Below are 22567 nucleotides of genomic sequence, written 5' to 3'. Positions count from 1 at the left end.
AGTCAAACCAGATAATTTCTCAGTAGAAACTGAAGGTGCGGAGCATTCTTATTTCATGAAGCATGTTTGGGAGAGGGAGCCCACCCTCACCTGGTAGAGGTGTCCATCCTCCCATACAAGCACCAACGATGCAACCTGCATGTTAGATCACCTAGAGAGGAGGAAGAAGGGGGGGCAACAGGAGGCCTGGAAATTACCCTGTGAGGTCCAGAGATGTGCAATTAAGTAGTTGGAAGTTGACTTTGAGGAAGGACAACTTGTACAGCCTAGCTGGGTCCAGGCTGGGGGCTGAGAATGTCTCCCTGGTGTGAGAACACCTGCTCATTCTGGACTGGTGGGAGGACAGAAGAGGAGACTCGTGGCCACACAAGTGAGGCAAGGGCTTACATCACTAGTACTCCAGGAGACTGGGGGAGGTAGGTTCAGGGGTTTCAGTGAGGTATACTCTCACCATCATTGTGTCATATCCTCTGTCATTGCACACCTGGTATCTCTTCCACCATTGACATACCACTTCACCTCTGACAACCAGTAGCAAGGCTATTCCCTGGTTGGGCTCTTTAAGACAGAGGTACCGGGCTGTGGATCCTCCTCCTCTCCCATCCCCCAACCCCAGCTTCTTTCACCTGATGGTCCTTCTGGCGACATACAGTGGTCAGTGACCTCAGCACTTCTTTGCAGAGCTCATGTTTACATTGTATTCCAACTGTATTTCAGGATGATAAATTAAAGTTTCTCATGAATTCTGGCATGCTGGGGATTTGCAAACTGAAGTTTGTGAACTGAATGAACATGACATACTATTACAAACTGGAGGGTTTAATATCTTATAACCATTTAAACTCCTGTTTTCAGCTCCCTGCGGCTTTTGTAGGGAGGAGAAAGCTGAAATTTATAGGCCAGTCACTCTCAGCGTAACCTATCTCACTGTGTGGCTATAATGACAAAATGGAAGAGGGGAGAACAATGCTTCAAGCTGCTTTTGGATCACCAGTGTTGACAAAGACATGACCCTACCCCTGCAGTTTGGAAGTATGATTTTGGACCCACATGACTTCTCACACCCACAATGACACTCCAAGCACATGTCCCTTCTGGATTCTTTCTTTACTAGTTCAAATGTTGGTCAGCAGGATCAGGCAACATATGGGAGCTTCTTTCTGGTCTCTTAATCTTTTCTCCTCAACTTTCCTTCCCAAGAACAGCCTCCCTATTCCTCAAACCATCCTCACCCTCTTTGAAGGAACCCTTGATCCTTGTTCACTCCACCACTGCCTACCCTCTGAAGATACTACACACTCATAATGAGCACTGAGGATGGATTCCAGTTCTGGGATGAGCCCAAGGGAAAACAAATCTAGCATAAATGGGATGACTTACTGGGAACCTTGTGTTTATTCCCCAAGTACATATCATTTTGTATCTGCCCAGTTACTCAAAGCTAAATAGCATCCACAAACTTAGTATCTTGCATTGTCTTCTCAAACTGGCTGCTTTCCCTTCATTTTTCTTGCTGTTATTGTTACATACACAGTAAAGATTAAAAGCCAGTTACTGCTTTCTGTTCCCAAAGTTATTGTTCTGCTTAGAATTCTGCTATAGAATCCCAGTCACAGATTTACAAATTTGTTTATATACTCTCCCTAGTCTTGTTCCAGACTGGAAATGAACAGGATTCCCCCATTTTATCGCTATCTGCGGAAGAAAACTCATCCTGCATTTCTGTTTCTTAGTCTGTTGTTAGAGCTGGAACAAGCCTATAGTATATGACAGTTCTAAACCTAACTATAGAATTATGACCTAGAGAGGTATTACTTAACCTTCTGGTAATAACCAACAGTTGGTTGTGTGTTTTTAAAAAGGAAAACAAATAAAATCCATTTATTAGGTGGTGCTTAAGAGCTATCCCTGCAATCTCATAGCAGAGGAAATCCCTCTTTACACCAGGAATTTTGCTGATTCTGGGGCCAGAACATTCATCTAGTATCTGAAAAATGAGATGCCACCTACAGAACAAACTGCATGGCTTCGTTGTCTCAGTCTTGTCTTTCCATTACCATACTGTTCTGCAGTGACTTGCAGGCTAGCTTGGGAACTGCATTCTTACTGGCTGCTTTTGGGGCAAATTGGTTCACTTCCAACCAATACCTGACATTACAGCAGTGGTATCAGTAGTTCCTGCATAATGATCCAGAACTCCTGCTGCAGTAGAAAACACTGAGTCACCTCTGCATACCCATAACTAGGCAGTGACTCTAAAAGCACACCACATCATAAACATTTCATTAAAATACTATGCATTTTCAACTACATGACATGTGAATGGTCTTTTTACAAAAACACTCAAAGTATTCTGATAACATCAGCTGAACACATACATAGTAAACAGGTGAAGCTTTCCCTAGCATGGAAATAAATTGATCAGAAAATATTCAGGCCCTTAATTTCTGCATTTTAGGCTGATACTATAAGAACAGGAACAAGGCAAGTAATAGCCTTGGCAATACTAGTAATCATTCTGATTGTGCACAGCTAGAAATGCAGAAAGTCCATTCCCATGGTTGACTTCCTCTGCAGAGTGTAAGCAAGCTCCATGGAGCAGGGACCTGTCTCTAGTCATGTCCCTATGTAAAACAATATGTAGAGTCAGGGAGCTATATAAATAACGAACAATTGAAATTACAATAAAGGCATGATACAACTTTCATCTAGTAGAGCTGCAGTGTTAATGGAGATGGAAAGTGCCATCAAATCACACTCATGGAGACCCTTACAGGGAGTAACAGAGATGGTTTGTCATTGACTGCCTTCGTGTACCAACCCCGAGATTCTTTGGTGGTCTCCCAGGGATGACCTTGACTAGCTTTTGAGATGCAATGAAATAGGCCTAGCCTGGACCATCCAGGTCAGAGTGCAACAATAATCGTTCATGATAATGATGATAACGACGGCGACTAGGGTTATACTCTTAGAAGGGAGTATTTTGGTTTGGGTTACACTAGTTCCAGTTAATCAAGCAACACATCCAAAATACCATTACTCACACAAAAATTCAGGTATCAGGCACCACTTAGAAGGGGGCATTGTTACCTTTATGCTCCACAGGAGAATGTTCCTCTTCTAAAAAGATGCTTACTGTGATGTATGTGTCATCTTCAGAACTATAATTTTATTCATATGCAAATCTATGCTGATGTATTCAATTAAAATGATATGAAAAATGATTTTTTTTCTGCAGCTGGGTGACAGCCCTACAATTTTGGCAGAGGTTCGGTATAACTAATTTTATCAAAAATTGCTCACTGGCCATTTCAACATTCAGAAAAAAATATTTTCTTATCACAGTCAATGAATTAATATGAATCTAGAGAATATGAAAAGGTATTGAATTCTGTAGCAGAATAAAGACTAACACTGTTTAGTTTTTTAAATCATAAAGCCATAATGTATAGCATGATATAATTTAGAGCCATATTTTATTAGATACATATTTTACATCCATATATTAATGTTATTGCAATGTAATTCACTCTCAAAAGCAACAACAATCTGTCCACTAATGGCCAGTAAAACACAATATCATGATAATAATTAATTGTAAAACATCATTGGCCTTCCACCAGAGGGCATCCTTAGTAAAATATTTTAATCACAGGGACAATTGTGTGTTTATGAGGTAGCAACAGGGGCACCCAGTTTATCGAGTAATTCTGTTGGTGAGCCCCATATATATGCATTGCATAAAATTATCAAGACTGAATGTTCAGTATTTACATTTAATGATATATAGTTACCTGTTCAGGAAATTATAATGAATTATCCAAATAATAATAAATTATAACAATGTCATTAAAATAATTGATAAACAATAGTGTGTTTGATGAAAAGTACACTCATTTTTACTACTTTTTGGATTATCCATTGATTTACACCTACAATCTCTCTAGACTGCAAGTTCTGGAACAGCCATCAAATTCTTCCTACCCCAAAAATGGTTCTAGAAGCCACATATGAAAAATATGATTTGATAGTATTGAACATAAAATTTATGTTTTGAACATAAAAATATGAATGTTAGGTAACCATATCTATTAAGGAAATAGATAGCAATAAAAAACATTAATTCATTTTAGAACATACCTCAAATGATAAATAATTAATCATATTTTCCATTCATGCCAGACAGGCTCAGAGTGATGCAAACAATGTAATCTGAGATTATCTAGCACTATCCACCTATCAGTTGCAGTTTGCACTGAAGTTCTGCTAGTGCTCTCCTATTTGTCTACAAGCCCAGTTTAGCTGTTTTTGAAGAGATTATATCTTTCCTTTGCAGGAAATATTCGGAGTGGGGCGGCTTATACTGCAGCAATCACTCCTGAAATGCTCTATGGTGCTGTTTGCACTGCGCAACTGGGTCAACCTATGCGTCAAGAAAGAGGGACAGACATGGAAATCCGAAAGTTAATTGTCAGCGTCTTGTAAATCCCCGTTTTCCTTCGAGGCGCACACTGCTCTCTGGAAAACCTGGAGAGGGACCTTGACACGGCTCCTGTTTGGTTTCCATGGCATCCGTTCTTCATTGACTTCATTGCAATGAGTCCGCCCAATTCCCCTAGAACGTCGATGATGGAGAAAATCTTCCGATTGAGTTTTCCGTGGGGCTGAGAAAACCGCAGCGCATGCCAGACTAACAGGGCGCTGTCCATGGTACTGAAACCCTCCTGGTGCGCGCGAGAGTGATCGGGGCAGTGCACGCGAGTCGCCAACACGCTCGGCGTATTGACCTCAAGTCTTCTTTACGTTACTCTTCCAAGCACTGGAACGAGTGGCTGATGAGTTGGACACTAGTAATGGTAGCCCTGTCCTTGCGCCAGAACTTGCAAAACAATCAGCCAGGGATTCACTTAAGCTGGTTGGAGGTGGGCAGTGAGAAGGTTTGTACGCATCCTCTTTTGAAAGCTACTCTGCCTGACGACTCTCTTCATATCCCAAGCGCAGGGAAATAATCGGGACAAAACCGGGATTGTATTTGCTACATCGGACTTTCATTCAAGATTGCTGCCTTGTTCAAGCTTGTCATGACACCTTTTGGTAGTGGAGCTTGCACTTCTAAGAAGAAGGTCGAGTTGAGTCTCCTCTCCTATTAGGAAATCCGTGGGCTGCATGTAGACATTGAATCGCCTCTTTCTGGCTCTCTCTCTCTCTCTCTCTCTCCCCCTCTCCCACAGTCACACACACAGAGCCTCTCTCTGTGTTTCTCCCTCCCTCTCTGTCTCTCTAGCATACACTCTCATCTCTTTATCTGGATACACACCAATAGCCATTTTAAGGGGGGAAGATAAAGATGAAACCAATATGAGCCATCATCGCTGTTTGTAAGAGTGCTCTAGTAAAGTTAACCTAGCAAACGGCTGTTCAAACCTTTACAGAAATGGAGTCGGTAAAACAAAGGATTCTGACCCCTGGCAAGGAGGGGCTGAAAAATTTTGCTGGGAAATCACTTGGCCAACTCTACAGGTAAGGAAGAGGTTCTCTTGGGCAGGAATGTTTTACTGGGAATGGTATGGAGATAAGATGACCGGCCATTCCTGATAAGATAATAATTATATACATGTATCTACCTTTGTCTGAGTATAGATTAAAATCTATTTATAAGTATTACTGTGCTCTTTGAATTTTCCTAACTGTAACTGAAATGCTGCCAAAGCCGTTAGGCTATTTAAAGATTTAATATTCATGCCTACACACATTTGTTTTGAAGGAGGAGCCATTGGTTTTAACATATTTGGCTTGCAAATAAATGTTCTTAGCACCCTTTTAAATTTAGTCCTATGCATTTTGGATCTCAAATCCAAGGTTGCATACTTCCTTGTATTTGGGGGGGGGGGGAATACTTTGTTTTGTTTGGTTTTAAATTTGCAATGTATGTATAGGAAAGTTTCCTCTCCTCCCCCAACAAAAATACGGTTTATTTAGAATAATAATTCCCTTGTGTAATCGCCATTCAGATGAAGAAAAACATGGAGATGCATAATTGATAATCCAATGACTTATCTTTGGCACACACAAACCGTGTAGCCCAAGAGAAAGAGAACTACATTGAATGTATTCTCCTGTTGGATAATACATAAAACTACACTACAGTCTCAAAAGCAGAGGTTGCTCATTGTTAAGAAATCTCTAGCAATCTGTAGACATGTCAGCAGAAGTGAAAAGTACTGTGATCTTTATCCTGTGTTTTTTTTAAAAACCTAAACGAAAATCGTCGGTAAACCAAACCATCGTTAGTTAGAAGGCGGTGGGAAAGTCAAAACCATTATTTCAACAGTTTCGCAAAGTTTCCTTAAAAACAATCGTCATTTCCTATGTTCAACCAGAGTGGCAGATTCTTGTAATACCTGCACGGGAAGGTCACCTTTTAATGAAATCTACCAATGCGGCAGTCCGTAGGAAGCTATGCTGCACAACTGAAAACTTTATGGTATTCCGACCCCTTGGTAACGTTTTGTTTGTTTTTTTAATGAAAAAGGTACTAATTGAGAACTCCAAAGCAATGCATCGGTATTTGTTTGAATGGAAATTGAGTGGCTCTTAAAAAAAACAAACCCAACCCACGTATTTATCATGCCCACCCCACGCAAAGGCTGCTTCCCTGAGAGAAAACAAACATTAAATAGAATAACAGCAAACGATTTGCCCTGGAACTTTTTAAAAGAACGTTTGATTAGAGTTGCTCCCTTTCTAGGAGCTATAAGAATGGAAGGGACCTAAGGAAAGCAGATCTTCCTCTCTTGATATCAGTTTGACACCAAATATTACCTTTTTATCTTCAGGCATCTCTTCCTTTGTGCCATGTTCAAAATAAGCAGGGATGACTATTGTCCGCTGCCATGGGAGAGGTCTCCCTATATCATTGAAATAACAAAATACAATCTTGCATGGTTATCGATTGTCTCGGCTGCTTCCTTTGGACGAGCCCGGAATCGGACTAGGATGCAAGTGCCATGTTGGTTTAGGCATAAATTCAATCCATATCGTAAAGGGAGGTTCGTAGTTGATTTCATTGGGGAAATAATATGCACCCTTCAATTAGTTAATACGTAACCCTGCGAATTAATCGCCTCCACTGCCATTGGATCGGGGATTCTTGAAGTATAAAGATGAGTATTAAACGAATGTCTGAAGATAGATAGGATCCCTAACATCGCTTGACCTCCGGCACAAGCATGTCTATTTTCAGTGCGGGGGGGGGGGTGTTCTCCATTGAGCTAATGTCTATGTTGTACAAGATGACTCAAGTAAGGGAGGGAGAATTCCTAACAATGAGATCCGAAGTATAAAACTATAGCATGAAGGAATGTTTGGGCAGACTCCCGGGCTCTCCAAATATCCCTGGCACAAAAAACAGCTGCACAGCACTCTTTAAAAATCAGTTCACAGCATGAACGTAGCAAAGCAACTGTTGGCGCAATGCAAGTTTTGCTAATATTAATGGCAGAAGGCTTAAACCGTAATCGCTTTGCTAGTTGTGTATTTTTGCTCGGTACACTGAAGCCTTGACCTGAGCCCAACAAGAGAATGAAGAACGTTCCGTATTCTTCAAAGAATAGCAGATGGCACAGTATGAAAGGCATGGACTTGCAAAGTCATTGGTGTGTGGCTGAAATGTGGTTGCTGGAAACGTGCGAGACAGCCATTTTGTGCTCTGGAATAAAAGCGGACACGGGCCAATCTTTTCCAATCGCTGTTCTTTCCCTCTCGACATGCCTCTCCGGGAGGCATGGCTCGCACGTTTCCCCCTAGTGTTGGCCATTCATTATTAGACAGACAGTTAAGCCCGTTCCTCCCTTTCCAAGATCATTCTGTTCTTCTCTGAGCTATCCAACATGGCGTCTCTGCAGTAGTAGTTGGGACGTGATGCAGGGCATCTCCTATGCGTTTAGGCAGGCGTACAAGGGATGGAAAGACCCTTCGGCTGGCCTGAGTGACACTTTTGGGGACCCCGTCCCGATATTAATCCCCATAACCGCTTAGACTCCCGGGTGCCTAGGTCGCCTTCTGCAGCCAACAGCCCCCCATGTTATCTCAGAGGTGTAGAGGTTGATCGCAGAGGGATGTGCACTCTGAAGATGCTCAGAAGTGACCTGTCTTTCTGCAAGGTTAAGACCTTGAAAACATGTCCCAAGACCCGGTTTCAATCAAGCCACTCACCCAACGTTTTTAAAGCAAGAAATGCACATTTAAAATTTGAAGGGGGTGGGAGTGGGGTGAAAGTGGAACTGACAGTAAGCTGGCTGCTCCTTTTTCTTGGACTCCTTTGACTGACTTGTCCTCTTTGACCGGGCAGAGTGCTCGAGAAGAAACAGAAGCCGGGAGACAACATCGAGTTGACGGAAGATGGGAAGCCTTTGGACGTGCCCGAGAAGAAAGGCCCGGTGTGCGACTGCACCTGCTTCGGGCTCCCCCGGAGATACATCATCGCCATCATGAGCGGACTGGGCTTCTGTATCTCTTTTGGAATCCGCTGCAACCTGGGAGTAGCCATCGTCGACATGGTCAACAACAGCACGATCCACCGAGGAGGGAAGATCATTATCAAAGAGGTGAGAGGCCCAGGGACTATCGTCCTCCGCTCCCGACACGTCCAGCCAATCGTCAGCCGGTCTCCCGCCACAGGCCCTTCACACAGCCCCCACCCCACTCCACCCCACCCCTTCCAGAAAGCCGCAGCCCAGTGTATTGGGAGCGTGAGTCCGGATCTGAGGGCAGGTCAATCGTCTTTACTGGGCTTCTGCCAGAGTGAAATCAGTCAATTTCACATTCCTCCAGATGTCCATGGACTACAATTCCTATGAGCCCCTGCCAGAGTTTTCTGGCAGGGGCTCATGGGAATTGTAGTCCATTGACATCTGGAAGACTACAGGTTGATTACCCCTGCTTAAGAGCAACTGTTGACAGATGCCTGGCCACTTTCCTTTCTCCTCCTCCTCCATTCACCGGTCCTCATTGCGTTGCCCGTTTCTTGCCTTACAGAGTGGTTTTTTGGGCGCCCAGTCAATCAAAGGGAAGGCTCTACTGGCTAGATTCCTCTCCTCAGACCAGGGGAGCTTTCACCCCGCCCTGGTATTATGGGCTTTAGCGGAGGTGCGATTGATATAATGCGCACCCTCCTCTCCGTAGCCTTGCCTCGCAGGATCCCAGTCGAGATGTTATTCGCGGGATCCAAGAGAGAGATCACCTAGGATCTACGTGCTCTCCTCCCCTCGACTGTGAGGAACAAGTCGTTCCAGGCACGCGACCCAGAGCCCAGGGACTCCTGGCCAACCCCCATGCCGTTGGGAAGGGGTAGCCTTCCTGTAAATAGCTATGGCCGAATTTTTTGCTTAAGAAAAGGGAAAGAGAGACGTTATGAATAACACGACACCAATTAGCAAAACCAAAAAAGACCGAGCAGCTGCTGCAAGGCCCAATTAATGTGGGAGGTTCGATGCCGGTTTTTATAGATTTGGACTGAGAAAGAGGCGGGCGCTGCTGGGGGAGAGAGCGAGACGCTGAGGAAAGGCGCGTGGGCGTGCGCGTGACCCGGGAGGGGGAGAATAGATCTGGAAGTAGGTCATTAGGAAGCCAGGCAGATCGACAGCAACTCCCCAAATAGCCAAAAAAAGAAAAAAGTGGGGATGAGAAGAAAAGCTGGGTTTGCAGAGGGTTTGCAGCGTTGAAAGAAGGCATCTCAGATCAAGGCTTCCAAAAAGATTTTTTTAATGAACAAATCGAAAAATAAAAACCCTTTCTTTGTAAGAGAAATAGAGTGGATGGGAACATGAAATGACCCCCCACACACACACCCTTCTTAAATGTTCATTAAAAAAAGGAGTCAGACTAAAATCTCGGGGGGGGGGAATGAATCTGTCACCAGAATTGGGAGCGAAAGCTGGGCGCGGGCGCGGGCGCGGGCGCGGGCGCGGGCGCGGGGGGGGGGGGAGGTCGGCTTGAACCAAATCTTCGCCGGGCGTCCACATCCTTGAGCAAACCTCCTCTAAAATGCGGCCGGCAAACAGAAATGGCTCCCCCGCCCCAGGCTACTCGAGATCGGGCGTGGGCAACAGATCGAACCCCTCCTGCTCCTCTTCATTCTGGACTAATGAAGACCCCACAGCCCTGTTCCGACCCATTCATTAATCTTCCCGTTTTATTTTTAAATTGAGAACATTTAAGCAAACAGCCATTCAGAACTCCCTGGCTCCTTAGCACCCTCCCCTCCATCCCCAGCTGTGCTTGATTTATGCTGCAGCTCTCTATTGCTATCAACCGGGGATGGGGCTGGGGCGATATTGATCGAATTTAGCTGGATTTTGTAGCTGACAGCCGCCAGGTAGTCTCTGTGCTCTCATTCTCACGGCCTGTTGCCTGGCCTTGACCATTGCTTTGATCCACCCTGTTTACGACCCCATCTCCCCCCCTGCCCCTCTTCTTTTCCCATTGCTTGGCCCTTTCCGAAGAAAGCGAAGTTTAACTGGGATCCGGAGACCGTCGGCATGATCCATGGCTCCTTTTTCTGGGGCTACATAATCACGCAGATCCCCGGGGGGTATATCGCATCCCGTCTGGCAGCGAACAGGTAATGGCAACCTAATCTCTTTCCTGGGCGTGCGCTGCAAAGGCAACCCAGAGGGAAAGTGCCTGCTCGGGAAGGGGGGGGGGGGAGAGAGAGAGGAGGCTGGTGTTTCGAAACAGTCTGCAGCCGGAGCAGACATAACAAGAGCGGGAGTAGAGCCATGCAACCTGCTGGGCTTGGCTCAAGGCCTCTTCCCTACCAGGACATCTGGCGGCTGAATATACACCTAGGGATTCCGGCAGCGCTTGATGAGCAACGCCAGATAGTCTCCTGGGTCTCGGAGCATGGCCAGATGAGGCACATGGACTCGTTAGGTTGCGACCCAGGAATCCTTACCAAGCAAGGAGTGCCACTGACCACAACAATGCCGCACGGGAAGGGATCCTTGGCCTTGGCAGCATGGCAACAGTGCGCATTGTGGCGGCAACGAATGGGAAGGCAAGTTCGCCGCACGCGTGCGCCAGCACACAGCTCGGGCTGCTTTGGCTTTACCAGCCAATCTGTGCAGGTGGCGCCACAGAATGCTTGGCTTCCGTTTAAGCCGCAGAGGCTTCCCCCAGGCGAACAGAAGGCCCCGCGTCTGACGGCTCCAGAGAAGATCTCGATTTGCGTCGAACTCTTCCCCCACCCCCTGGCTTTGCCGTGCAGTCCTTAGCAGACCTGCATCCTTTCACATCCATTGCAGTCCAGGTGCTTAGAGTGACTGTTTCAGGTCGCGTTGTTGGTGTTCGACAGTTCGATCCTAAACAGGGCCCGCAACTGTAGACCGCCAATGGATTGAGAAGGGCAAAGCCCTTTAGCAATGGCACGGGGAAGTCTGCCTCTCAAGGAAAGCGATTCCTCGCATCCCCTGCTCGACACGAGTTCTTTGAAGGCCGGCTTCATTCTAAATTAGACTTCCTTTCGATTGGTTTTTCCTCTTTGAAACGTCATCGAGAAAACCCTTCAAAATCCACCCGAGATAGTCCAACAGTTCAGCTCCGGTGGGGTGACTCTCGTGTTGCTCGGCGCTGCTAAAGTTACATATACTGCTGAATTAGTAACAATAGCAAAAGATATTCCTTCGATCAAATCTCAAGCGTCTTTATCAAAACACCATCCTCTCCTAGTCTTTATTCCTAATTCTATGACCATTCAGATACTATTAGGATGCTTTCATGGAAGAAGCCCGGAAGAAAACAGCAGTCGACGCTTGAATGGGCCTTCATGTATTCGTTTGACAGTCAAGATCATTCTAGCCGGCCTGTTGGGCGCTCTGATCCTACTGGCCGCATGCGGTGGAGCGCCCCCCCCCCTTCTGGCCCAGCTATTCTAGTAGGCCTTTCTTAAAAGACTGATCCAATCATTGATTCGGAGTTGAGTTATGATTAATTATTTCCCCCCCGTTCTTAACAAAGAGACTATCTATTTCGGAGATTTAAAGTGGCCATTAATGGATCCGCATAGACCGAAAGAGGCGCCCTCTGCGCGAAGCGGAGGAAAGAAAGAAAAAGGACTTCCAAGAGCTTTGCACAATGAAAAGGAAGTGCAGATGGCGCAGGGTCTTAAGGCTTCGTTTCTATGGCGTCGGGCAAGGAGGTTTCAGGCGCCCAGGGGGTGAGTCTACCTGTTAATTAGCTCCTCGGAGCCCCGCTCAGTCGCTCGGCGGGGCCGGGAAACGCTCCTGGTGCCGCTTAGGAGAGCCGCGCCGAGCTGGGCGCAGATGGGAGTTGGGAGCACTTCACAGGCTGCGGGGCGGCTGGAGAGCGGAGCGCGCTCAAGAACAAAGTCGCCTCGCCGAGGACCGCCCGCCCCTCGAGAGCCCACAGCTCCATTCAAAGGAAACCAGGCCGGAGCCGGAGCCGGTTGCCTCCGCGGCCTGTGAAGCGCTCCAAACTCCCATCTGCGCCCAGTTCCCCAAAGCGGCACGAGGACCTCTTCTCCGGCCCCACCAAGCCCCTGAGCGTGACTCCGAAGGCCTCGCGCGGCCGGAAAGCTCCCGAGAGTTAATTAACAGGTCGCATCTCCTACGAAATCCCGAGCTCCAGTTTCATATTCTAGGTTGCTATAACAACGTCCCCCCCCCCCCCACTGGCAATCTAATTCAGCAAGATCCATTGGCTACACGTCCCAGTCCTGTTAAAGGTAGCAGGACTCCCTCCCTCCTGAGACTTCTGGGAGGGTGGTATATAAATATAATAAATAAATAAATCTTTCTTCACAAGGAGGGACAAAGCAGCTTAGAACATGAGTCAGCAGTGTGACGGTGGATAAAAAGCAGTGTGACTTGGTGGATACTCAAACGGAGTATCGTGTCCACATTACGGGAGGTGATGGTACCACTTTACTCTGCTCTGGTTCGGCCTCACTTGGAGTACTGTGTTCAGTTTTGGGCACCCCAGTTGAAGAGGGATGTAGACAAACTGGAGCGTGTCCAGAGGAGGGCAACAAAGATGGTGAGGGGTTTGGAGACCAAGACATATGAGGAAAGGTTGGGGGAGCTTGGTCTGTTTAGCCTGGAGAGGAGACAACTGAGGGGGATCTGATAACAGAAGCATCAATCTTATGTGTCGGTTCATGGCATGTTGGACACAATGGAACTTACTTCCGGGTAAACATGCATAAGATTGTGCTCTGGGTTTGCCTGAAAATAGTTTTTTTCCAGTTTAAAAGGTTTGTATCTGATGCAGGTGGAAATATTCGCACTAAGAACACACTCAAATGGCTGCCTCCCTATGGCATGTCCTGCTACTGCAACCCAAATGGTGAACAATGATAGTCACACAATCTAGAATGGTGCAATCTAGAACCACCCCCCTGCATTTCTTACCAGCTGCAATGTGTGTGTGCCACACATGGTTTCAGTCTTAGACTGTTCTTTTCTCCTGCATATAAAAATATTTAAGAAGGTCCTGGGTATTGAATGCTAATGATGGGCTAGTCTGTTGTGTGGTGTGGGTACAGGGTTGGTAAATTGATCCCTGTGGATTTGCTAGTGGTAGTACTGCTTCCTCCTATACAATTTGCAGATGAAACTGAACTGGGAGGGGTACCCAACACAACAGAAGACTGAATCAGAATACAGGATGATCTTGATAGGCTTGAGAACTGGGCTAAATTGAATAAAATGAAATTCAATAGAGTTAAATGTAGTTCTGCATTTAGATAGGAAAAACCATTTACACCAATATAGGATGGGGGAGACTTGTCTTGGCAGTAGTACATGCAAAAAGGATCTAGGAGTCTTACTAGACATTACTTTGAACATGAGTCAGCAATGTGACTCAGTGGCTAAAAAGGCAAATGGGATTTTGGGCTGTATCAAACGGAGCATCGTGTCCAGAACACAGGAGGTGATGGTACCGCTTTACTCTGCTCTGGTTCAGCTTGGAGTACTGTGTTCAGTTTTGGCACCACAGCTGAAGAGGGATGTAGACAAACTGGAGCATGTCCAGAGGAGAGCAACAAAGATGGTGAGGGGTTTGGAGACCAAGACGTATGCGGAAAGGTTGGAAGAGCTTGGTTTGTTTAGCCTGGAGAGGAGACGAGTATTCAAGTATCTAAAAGGCTGCCATATAGAGCAACCTTTTTATCACCGGGAACTGGTCAACACTTGACAATTTTACTGAGGCCCGGGGGGGGGGTAGTCTTTTGCCGAGGGGCGTTGCTGCCGCCTGAGCCCCTGCTCCGCTTGCTTTTCCGCCAGTGCCCTTGACTTCCCGCCATCCGCTGGGGGGTGCTGCCATCAGCAGCTGCGCAGTGCCACGCCGAGGGGGAGCCCCAGCCATGGCAGCCACTGTCGAGCACCAAAGGTGAGCCAGCTGCAGAGCAGCCCCCGAGGCAGTAGCCAGGGAGGAGGATGAGGAAGAGCCACGGCCTGGTACCAACTGATCCACGGACTGGGACTGGTCCCCGGACAGGGGGTTGGGGACCACTGATATAGAGGATGTAACAGAGCTGTTATCTCACCCCAGAACCAATAGGATGAAATTAATTCAAAAGAAATTCTGTCTAATCATCTGGAAGAAGTTCCTGACCCAGCAGTTTCTCAGTGGAACAGGTTTCCTCGGGAGGTGGTGGGTTTTCCATCTTTGGAAATTTTAAAACATAGGCTGGATAGCCATCTGACAGAGAGGCTGATTCTGTGAAGGCTCAAGGGGGTGGCAGATTACAGTAGATGAGCAATAGGGATGTGAGTGTCCTGCATAGTGCAGGGGGTTGGACTAGATGATCCATGAGGTCCCTTCCAACTCTATGATTCTATGAAATCTGGAGTACAGCCAGGATACAACCAGCTATATAATGTTGGGAGAATTGATCATAATCTGATATGTTCAGCCTAGTTTCAAGTAATTTGCCTGATTTTACAGGCTTTTGAAGTCTTCACTCTACAGTGCCTAGACTGACCATCCCCTGAAATCCTAGGGCAGTTATCTGAATGGCTGAAGGTCACAAGGGAAGTCCAGTATATTCCGCTGAAGCTAAAACCTGGACAGTGCCCCTGAATGACCCTACATTTCATAACTGTTTTCTCAACTTCTTCAACACAGAACTAAGCTGGGGCAGGACCAAAACTCTGTAGAAATCCATTCCCTCAATTAATAGCACAGTATTTCCCCATGTATTTTCTTCTAGCATTTTTGTCAGTGTCTGGTTAGAAATAGTAAGAAATACAAAATGTAATCGTCCTAAAATTTTAACCAGTCACAATAATTTCGAGTTAATTGCTCTTATCATTTAGAAATGTGTGCTTTGGCCAGGGGAATCTGTGATTTGCATAACTTCTTATGCAGATCAGTCTGCGATCCAGCAAAGCTGGACACTTTTAGTGTAAAAGATTCTATCCTTACCCAATCATTGCAGGGTGGATGACATTCATTTTGCAGAAAGGTGCTTCTATTTAAAAAGCATTTATCATTACAGCATCATGTATTTCTACTGATTTTCACAAAACCCATTTTTTTGGAGTGCTCTTAGAACTGGGGAAATGACTGGTTTCTTGTCACTGGTGAAATCAAATTACCAGAAAACCAGTGCAATGTAGCAGTTAGAGCTTCAGAAAAGGGTCAACAACACACGTACTTGAATCCCCATATTGCTGTGGAAGCTCTCTGGGTGGTTTTGGACCAGTCGCATATTTTCAACTTAGCCTACTTCACAGGACTGTTGTGTGGAAAAGGGGAGAAAAGAATAATGTAATCTGTTTTGATCCCCACTGCAATTAAAGGTGGGGTATTAATGAAGTAAATTAAATGTACCTGAAGATGTGAGGCAGTTAGGCTGGGAGACTATACAAGGATTGCCAAGAGAAGGGAAACAGTAAATAGTGTGAGGAGGAAAATGGGGTATGACCAGACAAGTCCTTGAGGGTTTCTTACCATGGAAGTAGACCAGCTTGGTGTAGAGGTTAAAAGTGGCAGCTTCTAATCTAGAGAGCTGGGCTCCTTGGTCTTTGGTCCTAATAGTACTGTTCTCACAGAGCGATTTCTCTCAGTGCTCTCTGAGAGTGCTTAGTGCTCTAATCCAGGGGTCCTCAACTCCGGTCCACGGCCCGTTACCGGGCCGCAAAGGCCATGATACCGGGCCGCCAGCGGCCGTGCCTGCCTCCCCCCCCCCCGCAGCGAGAGGGGGGAAGAGGCAGGCACGGCCGCTGGCACGCCAGCGACACAAACGTGCATGCGCGGAGCTGCCGCACACGCGTGTTTGCGCCCCCTGCTGGCAGCTCCGCGCGTGCACGTTAGCGCCACCTAGTGGCAAAAACGTGCATGCGCAGCAACTGCGCGTGCGCGTTTACATGCAGCTGCAGCGGCCGGGCCGCCGGCTCTATCCCACCCTCGGAGGTGGTCCCCGACTACAAGAAGGTTGGGGACCGCTGCTCTAATCTACCTCACAGGGTGTCTGCTGTGAAGAGAGGAAGGGAAGGGGATTGTAAGCTGTTTTGAGACTCCTTCAGGCAGTGAAAGGCAGAGTATAAAAACCAACTCCTCTTCTTTTTCTTGCTCTGTGGTCAGCTCCACACCTCAGTCTCCCTAAGTAGAGGCTGTTGCGGTGGGGGGTGGACGAGAGGGACAGCTGAAGATGGAATAACTGCTAAAGGTAGGTTGGATGATGGGTGGGAAGTAGACAGGGTTGCCATTCCCTAGAAATTTGAGAAGGACCCCTGAGTGGAACAATGCTATAGACTCCACCCTTCAAAGCAGGGGAATCAGGGTTGCTGGCCTCCAGGCGGACCCTGGAGATCTCCTAGAATTGCAGCAGATCACCAGACTGCAGAGATCAGTTAGTTCCCCTGAAAAAAAGGGCTGCTTGGGAGGATGGACTCTCTGGCATTCTATCCTGCTGAGCTTGCTTCCCTCCCCAAACCTCCCCTATCCCAGGCTCCATCCTAACATCCCCAGGATTTTCCCATCCTGGAGTTTGCAGCCCTAAGGTGAACTCTGTAGCTGGGAGATGTGTTGTGATTCCCGGAGAGCCATGGTCTTTGCTCTGCTGTGGGAGAGCGGAAGTGGGTGGGAGGCCAGGAGTTAAGGGGGCGGAAAGAGGGAGTGATGGGGGTGTGGGACAGAGAGAAAGTGATGAGCATGAAGGAGAGAGTAAGAAAACTGGTGGTAGGAGGGGGAGCCTGTGAGACAATGAGGGAAGAAAGGGGAGAGGGGAGGAAGCAAAGGTGGGAGAATGGGATAGCTGCTCCCACAAGATAGCTGCCCCCACTCCTAATAACCTCCCCTGTTGAAGACCCAGAGGCTGACACACATGCCGGTTTCCTCTCTCCTTCTCAAGAAATACACAGAGGCACTGATGCACAAGAGTCATGTGTAGGCATGATGCTGCAAATTGAGCTACGTAATTCTTGTAGCAGGAAGGAAACATTTAAATCAATGTGGCTTGCTTCCAGTAATGTATGCATGGGGGTGTCAGTGGACTCAGTATTAAAAATAGCATTGGTGTCGTAGCAGCAGATAAAGTAACATGTCTGTATCTAGTGTACTACTTACTATTACCAGCTTGAGATGTCTTAGCTCAGCATCATAGAAATAAAACCATCTCCACCTCTCCATATTGGACTGTCTTCTCACTTTCCTCCCCCCTGCCTCTCACACACTTCCTAATGACTAGATCAGATTCCTCACAACACTTCGGTGCTGTGTGCATAACTATTGCCCAGAATCTTCTTGTGAGCTACACAGAGCCACTAAGGAAGGGCGGAATACAAGTGGAAAACGGCAAATCAAGTCACTGTCCAGATTGGTGTGACTGATAGATTAGTCCATCACAAATGAATGGCGGGTCTAAACTTACATTACCCCCTGCTGCTAAACTATGCCTCCTTGAACTCCTTGGGCAAGCAATGTGTGTCCCTTTCTTGATTTGCCTACAGAACATTGGGATTTGCAGAGCAGCGTTCAGATTATTTTCTCTCTTCAGCAATCTTGACCACTAAGGGTTATCTAATGTAATCAAATGGGTAATCCATTACATTGCTTAAAAAAAAGGCAAATCCATCCATCGAGGGAAATGACTGGCTGACTGCTGGAGCGACTGCTAACAAGCACCAAGGAGGCCTTAGAGCCATGGGATAGAAAGGTGCTGCCCTTCCATGCTTGGCCTGCCTCCTGGTATTTGCCCGGGGCAAATCCTGATAGCACTACAATTACTATTTTTATTTAAAATATTTAAATCTCAGGTTACTCTCAATGTGAAGACACACAAGGTGGCTCAGTTTCTACCAATAAGAAAAGAAATAAGACCGTAACATGGTCAATTCTGCCAATAATCCTTTTGTACGACACACAGTTTGAACAAAACATCTCCCTGTGTTGCATTTTGTTGCATCTAAAATTGGAACAGGCTTTCCTACAATAGAGTAATCACTCCTCCCTCAAGGACAGAATGATCTGCCATTGGAAGAGAGTATTTATGACATCATCGTGAATTCACTAAGGATAGAAAATAGGAACCAAAGGCTGCTTGCTGGCTTTACAGTCACAAGGGTGTGGTTTAGTACATCCAGCTTCTTCTCTTTCGGGGACATCCTCAATGAGAAACTGGCAGCATACAATCTGCTTTCCACCGATTCAATGTTTCTGAACCCACAGTACATTACTTTCTATAGCTTTCAGTGTAACATTTCTATTTCACATGAAAGTACTCTGTTTCCTAAGCTTATTCCTATTTGCTTGTATCACACTATTTCATCATCTCCTTGGTGCGATAAATTACCCTTGGGGTACAATTCTTAGGCTTGTGGGCATGGTTCTCATGCAGGAAGCTGAATATAGCATACTAGAGAATTATGTGTTGCAGGTACCAGTAAAATGTGCCTACAGAAATTGTATCAAGCCAATTTAATTTTCAGTGGGGCTGAATGGCGACATTTCTGAGAAATCCAACCTGAATGTTAATAAAATTAATAAGTTGCTAGAATGTTTTATTAGGATCTGTAGGCCCAGGTTCAGGTTATTATCCCAATTTTGTCATATAAGCTTCCTGGATGACTGTAGGCAGTTAACTCTCACTCAACCAGATCTCCCTCACAGGGCTGTTGTGAGGATAAAACCAGGGGTCACCGAATAACTTATGACTTATGTTTGTTCCTAATGACAGCTATTAAAACTACATTTCCTTTTGAAGTAGAATTGTTGTAACTGCATAACGTAATAATTGGAAATAAATTGTTTATCTCTATGGAACAAAGACAAATATGGATTATTTGTGCAGTCACTACTGTGGCCTGCCATTTTTTACTTTAGAATGCCCGCTGTTTTGGTCCGTACAGGCATGAATTAAAGTATTGTGAACACATATTATGGTGGGTTTTGTGCCTGTAGACCTGCTGAGGACTGAGATTGTAATCTGTGGCAGGATCGTAATTCTTACTATGCAATTGGGCCAGTAGGCGTCAGGTCCATCTGCAGGATGCTGTCAGTTTAAAGTGAAACTGACCAATATCGCATATTGGTGGGAAGATCCTTTTGTTCTGCTATGTATATGTTTGGGGTTTCTGTGGGTTTCCTAGTTCAGTTTTGCCTCTTGTACCTTAGAACTGGGGTCACAATTAAGAGCCGAAATAAACTCGCAGTGTCCTGGAATCTGAACCCGTGGATTTAATAGTGGATATCCAATGATATGTTGGATATGTTGATCTCTTCACTTATTCATCCTGTGGCAACCTATGATCCATCCCCTGTAAATCTGTTCCTGGCAATCAGCAGATCTGAAACATGCAGAAAATCCTGGTTTCCAGTCATAAGGATGGAGACTATGCATACATACTTCTTACACCCTTAGACTCTATGCTCTTAAGCTAGTAATTGGATATAGGTGGGGGGAGGGCAGCATGTTTATGACCACTACCCCTTTTACACACATTGATTTCAAATTACTTAATACCATAGAGAAAGTTCTCTGAATACATTTGCATGTGCGTAGGCTAATTCAGACCTCATTAATATGTGTAGGCTATGGAGGGAAATCTGCTATTATGATCCCATACTCCTCAGTATATGTGTGATTCTGCCTGCATATGTTGTAGAAAAAAGGTGTTTACCTTATGCATACTTGCATGCTAGGAAGACTAAGGTGAAATATAGGATTTTTTCTGATTAATTCTGCACAGTATAGTTGCAGCCTAGAAACTTCTGATCTTCTCTTTGTACACTTACCATATCTATGTCACCATGGCCTTTCATTCTATGAAACAAGCTTTATTTTCCCACTTTCCCACTAGGCTTTATTTTCCCACTTCTTGCTCTTCCTTTTCATGCTGCTTCTCCCTTTTTCACACTGCAAACACACCCTCTCTGTCCCCATGGCAAAAAAACTGGTCATCTTTTACCTTGACTACAACAGTTTGTCCTCTCTGGTTTTCTGTAATTTCTTGGTTTTTCCTTATCAAAATCTTCAAATTTAATTGATTGTTTATGGTTCTTGGGACTAAAGTACGTAATCTTACTTATCAGCATCTCTTGTGGATTGATTTGCTCTCCCACAATAAAATACTTAGCATACAATGAGACTGTTCACATGGCCAAGTCTCCTGTGTGGAGTTCTCATATAGCTTGGCCATATATATTATACTCTTACTAACAGCCCACCCTTTGTGTCTGTCCAGCAATTAACTTCTCTTAGACCGTTTACGCACTGGGAACTTAACTGCCCCAGCTCCCATGCAGGAGCACAAATCAGGGGAGAATGAGGTGTGCCAGGCCAAATGCTCCCCTGTGTGAGTGCAGGAAGAGGTGGGGCAATCTGCCATGACTAAAACTGCAGCCTGCAGCCAGGCATGAAACCTTCAGTGCATAAATGGTCTTAGCGGTCAACCTTACAAACCTGCATTGGTTTCCCTTTCAGCTCCTGCACTCATCACAATTTTTTAATCCTCACCCTTCTCTGTTCTCATATCACCTTCTCTGGCTTTTCCTTTCCCAGCTCTATAACCTTCAGCTACGCACAAAGCACTCAGGTGATTCTGCCTTGCTGATTTGAATATCTGAAACTGCATACAGGAACCCTAAGTGATACAACATGTCTTTTAAATCACTCTTCAAAACACTTTTTCTTTGATAAAACCCCCTTTCCCTAATTATTGAAAACCTAAACTCCTGTCACTGGAATGACCTGATCATCCCATCTGTGTACTTTTTATTATGAATTTGTTTTCTAGACTGAAACACTAGCAGAAAACAGGTAGAGGCCCAAATGACTGAATCGACATGGAGTTTCATGCTCACAGTTGCATTTTTTCAAACAAATTACACATCTGGTAAATAACAAATTCCCAGTGTCATATGTAGTTTGGCCATCTGATCATTTTTAAACAGCAAGGCTATCAGTTTTGAAATATAAACCTTAAAGTAAAATGCTTTGTAAAGAAGAATAACAGAATGGTCCTGAGTTACAGCTGAACTGAACATTAAAAATTATTCAAAATTCACCTACTCTTTGTATATTATCATTAATTTTATTATATGTTTTAATGTGACATTTTAATAAAGTATGTGAAATTGTAATGCTATAAACTTTTTGGCATCTCCCCCAGCAATAGCAATAGCAATAGCAATAGCAATAGCAATAGCAATAGCAATAGCAATAGCAATAGCAATAGCAATAGCAATAGCAATAGCAATAGCAATAATAAATTTTGACAGGCAAACAATAAGTAATTTCATATGCTATCAAGGTCAAATATGAAATATCACTGCATATTTTCTATCAAGTGCTGTCAAATATCAAATACCATTGCATGCCAGCTATAAAATACTATCCAAAAATTTGTCAATGTAAATTGTTGAGTAGTATCACATAAAAAAACAGATATAAAATGTTTGGTAAACATGTAGCAAGTATGTGAATATAATCAGAAAATATTTAGAAAATATTTGGATAGTGCAATCCTGAGCAGAGTTATACCCTTCTAAATCTATGCCTTTACAGTACTGTAAATCGTCCACAGAGGAGAGGGAGAAAGATGTGGGGAGAGAATTTCCATAGTGATTGATAAATCAGCGTTCAGTTTCAAGTCACAGGTAACACAATATAAGTTTTATTAACAGAACACCAGCAATATTGGACACCCTTTCATATTCTTAATGAATGTAAAATTAACTAAATGTAAGATTGAGTTTTATGATCGGCAACATGATTAATTGACGTGGCTACATGCAAGAAGAAGAAAAAACTCATTTAATGCTCTCTTCTCGAAAATTAACTATGATGCCTAGGGTAATATAAATACTGGCACTGTGCATTCGTGTGCCTCCAGTTTTTCCAAAATTCAGTTATGTAAAGTATGATCACTTCTCTTATAAAAGCATCCAAGCACTGAGAAAGCAGTGAGTGACAGTCCAGCTCCTGGTCTTTTTGGAGAACTCCTCTACTCTGAAACCTTTCCAGTTTGGTTTCAGACTAGGCTATGGGATGACGATGGCAATGGTAGCCTTAGTTGATTATCTCCACTTGAATGTAGATAAA

The 22567-nt window shown here is 45.0% G+C and overlaps 1 protein-coding gene across 2 annotated transcripts in view; it reads left to right on the top strand.

The window, feature by feature from the left end:
• The first annotated feature begins 4294 nt into the window (after nt 1-4294).
• SLC17A6 (solute carrier family 17 member 6) overlaps nt 4295-22567 on the top strand; it is a 54621-nt gene continuing 36348 nt past the window's right edge. The window contains exons 1-4 of one of the 2 annotated variants that reach the window (XM_077322014.1): nt 4295-4937; nt 5433-5520; nt 8351-8606; nt 10503-10621. In XM_077322014.1, the coding sequence (XP_077178129.1) occupies nt 5435-5520; nt 8351-8606; nt 10503-10621 (461 nt within the window). In that variant the 5' untranslated portion in view covers nt 4295-4937; nt 5433-5434. Of the gene's footprint in view, nt 5521-8350; nt 8607-10502; nt 10622-22567 lie in introns of both variants that reach the window. The other variant, XM_077322011.1, reaches the window with a different exon arrangement.

The sequence above is a fragment of the Paroedura picta genome, chromosome 2, assembly GCF_049243985.1.
Source record: "Paroedura picta isolate Pp20150507F chromosome 2, Ppicta_v3.0, whole genome shotgun sequence".
NCBI classification, from domain to species: domain Eukaryota; kingdom Metazoa; phylum Chordata; class Lepidosauria; order Squamata; family Gekkonidae; genus Paroedura; species Paroedura picta.
Note: the sequence above shows the minus strand (reverse complement) of the source record. Positions and strands in the feature narration are given on the sequence as shown.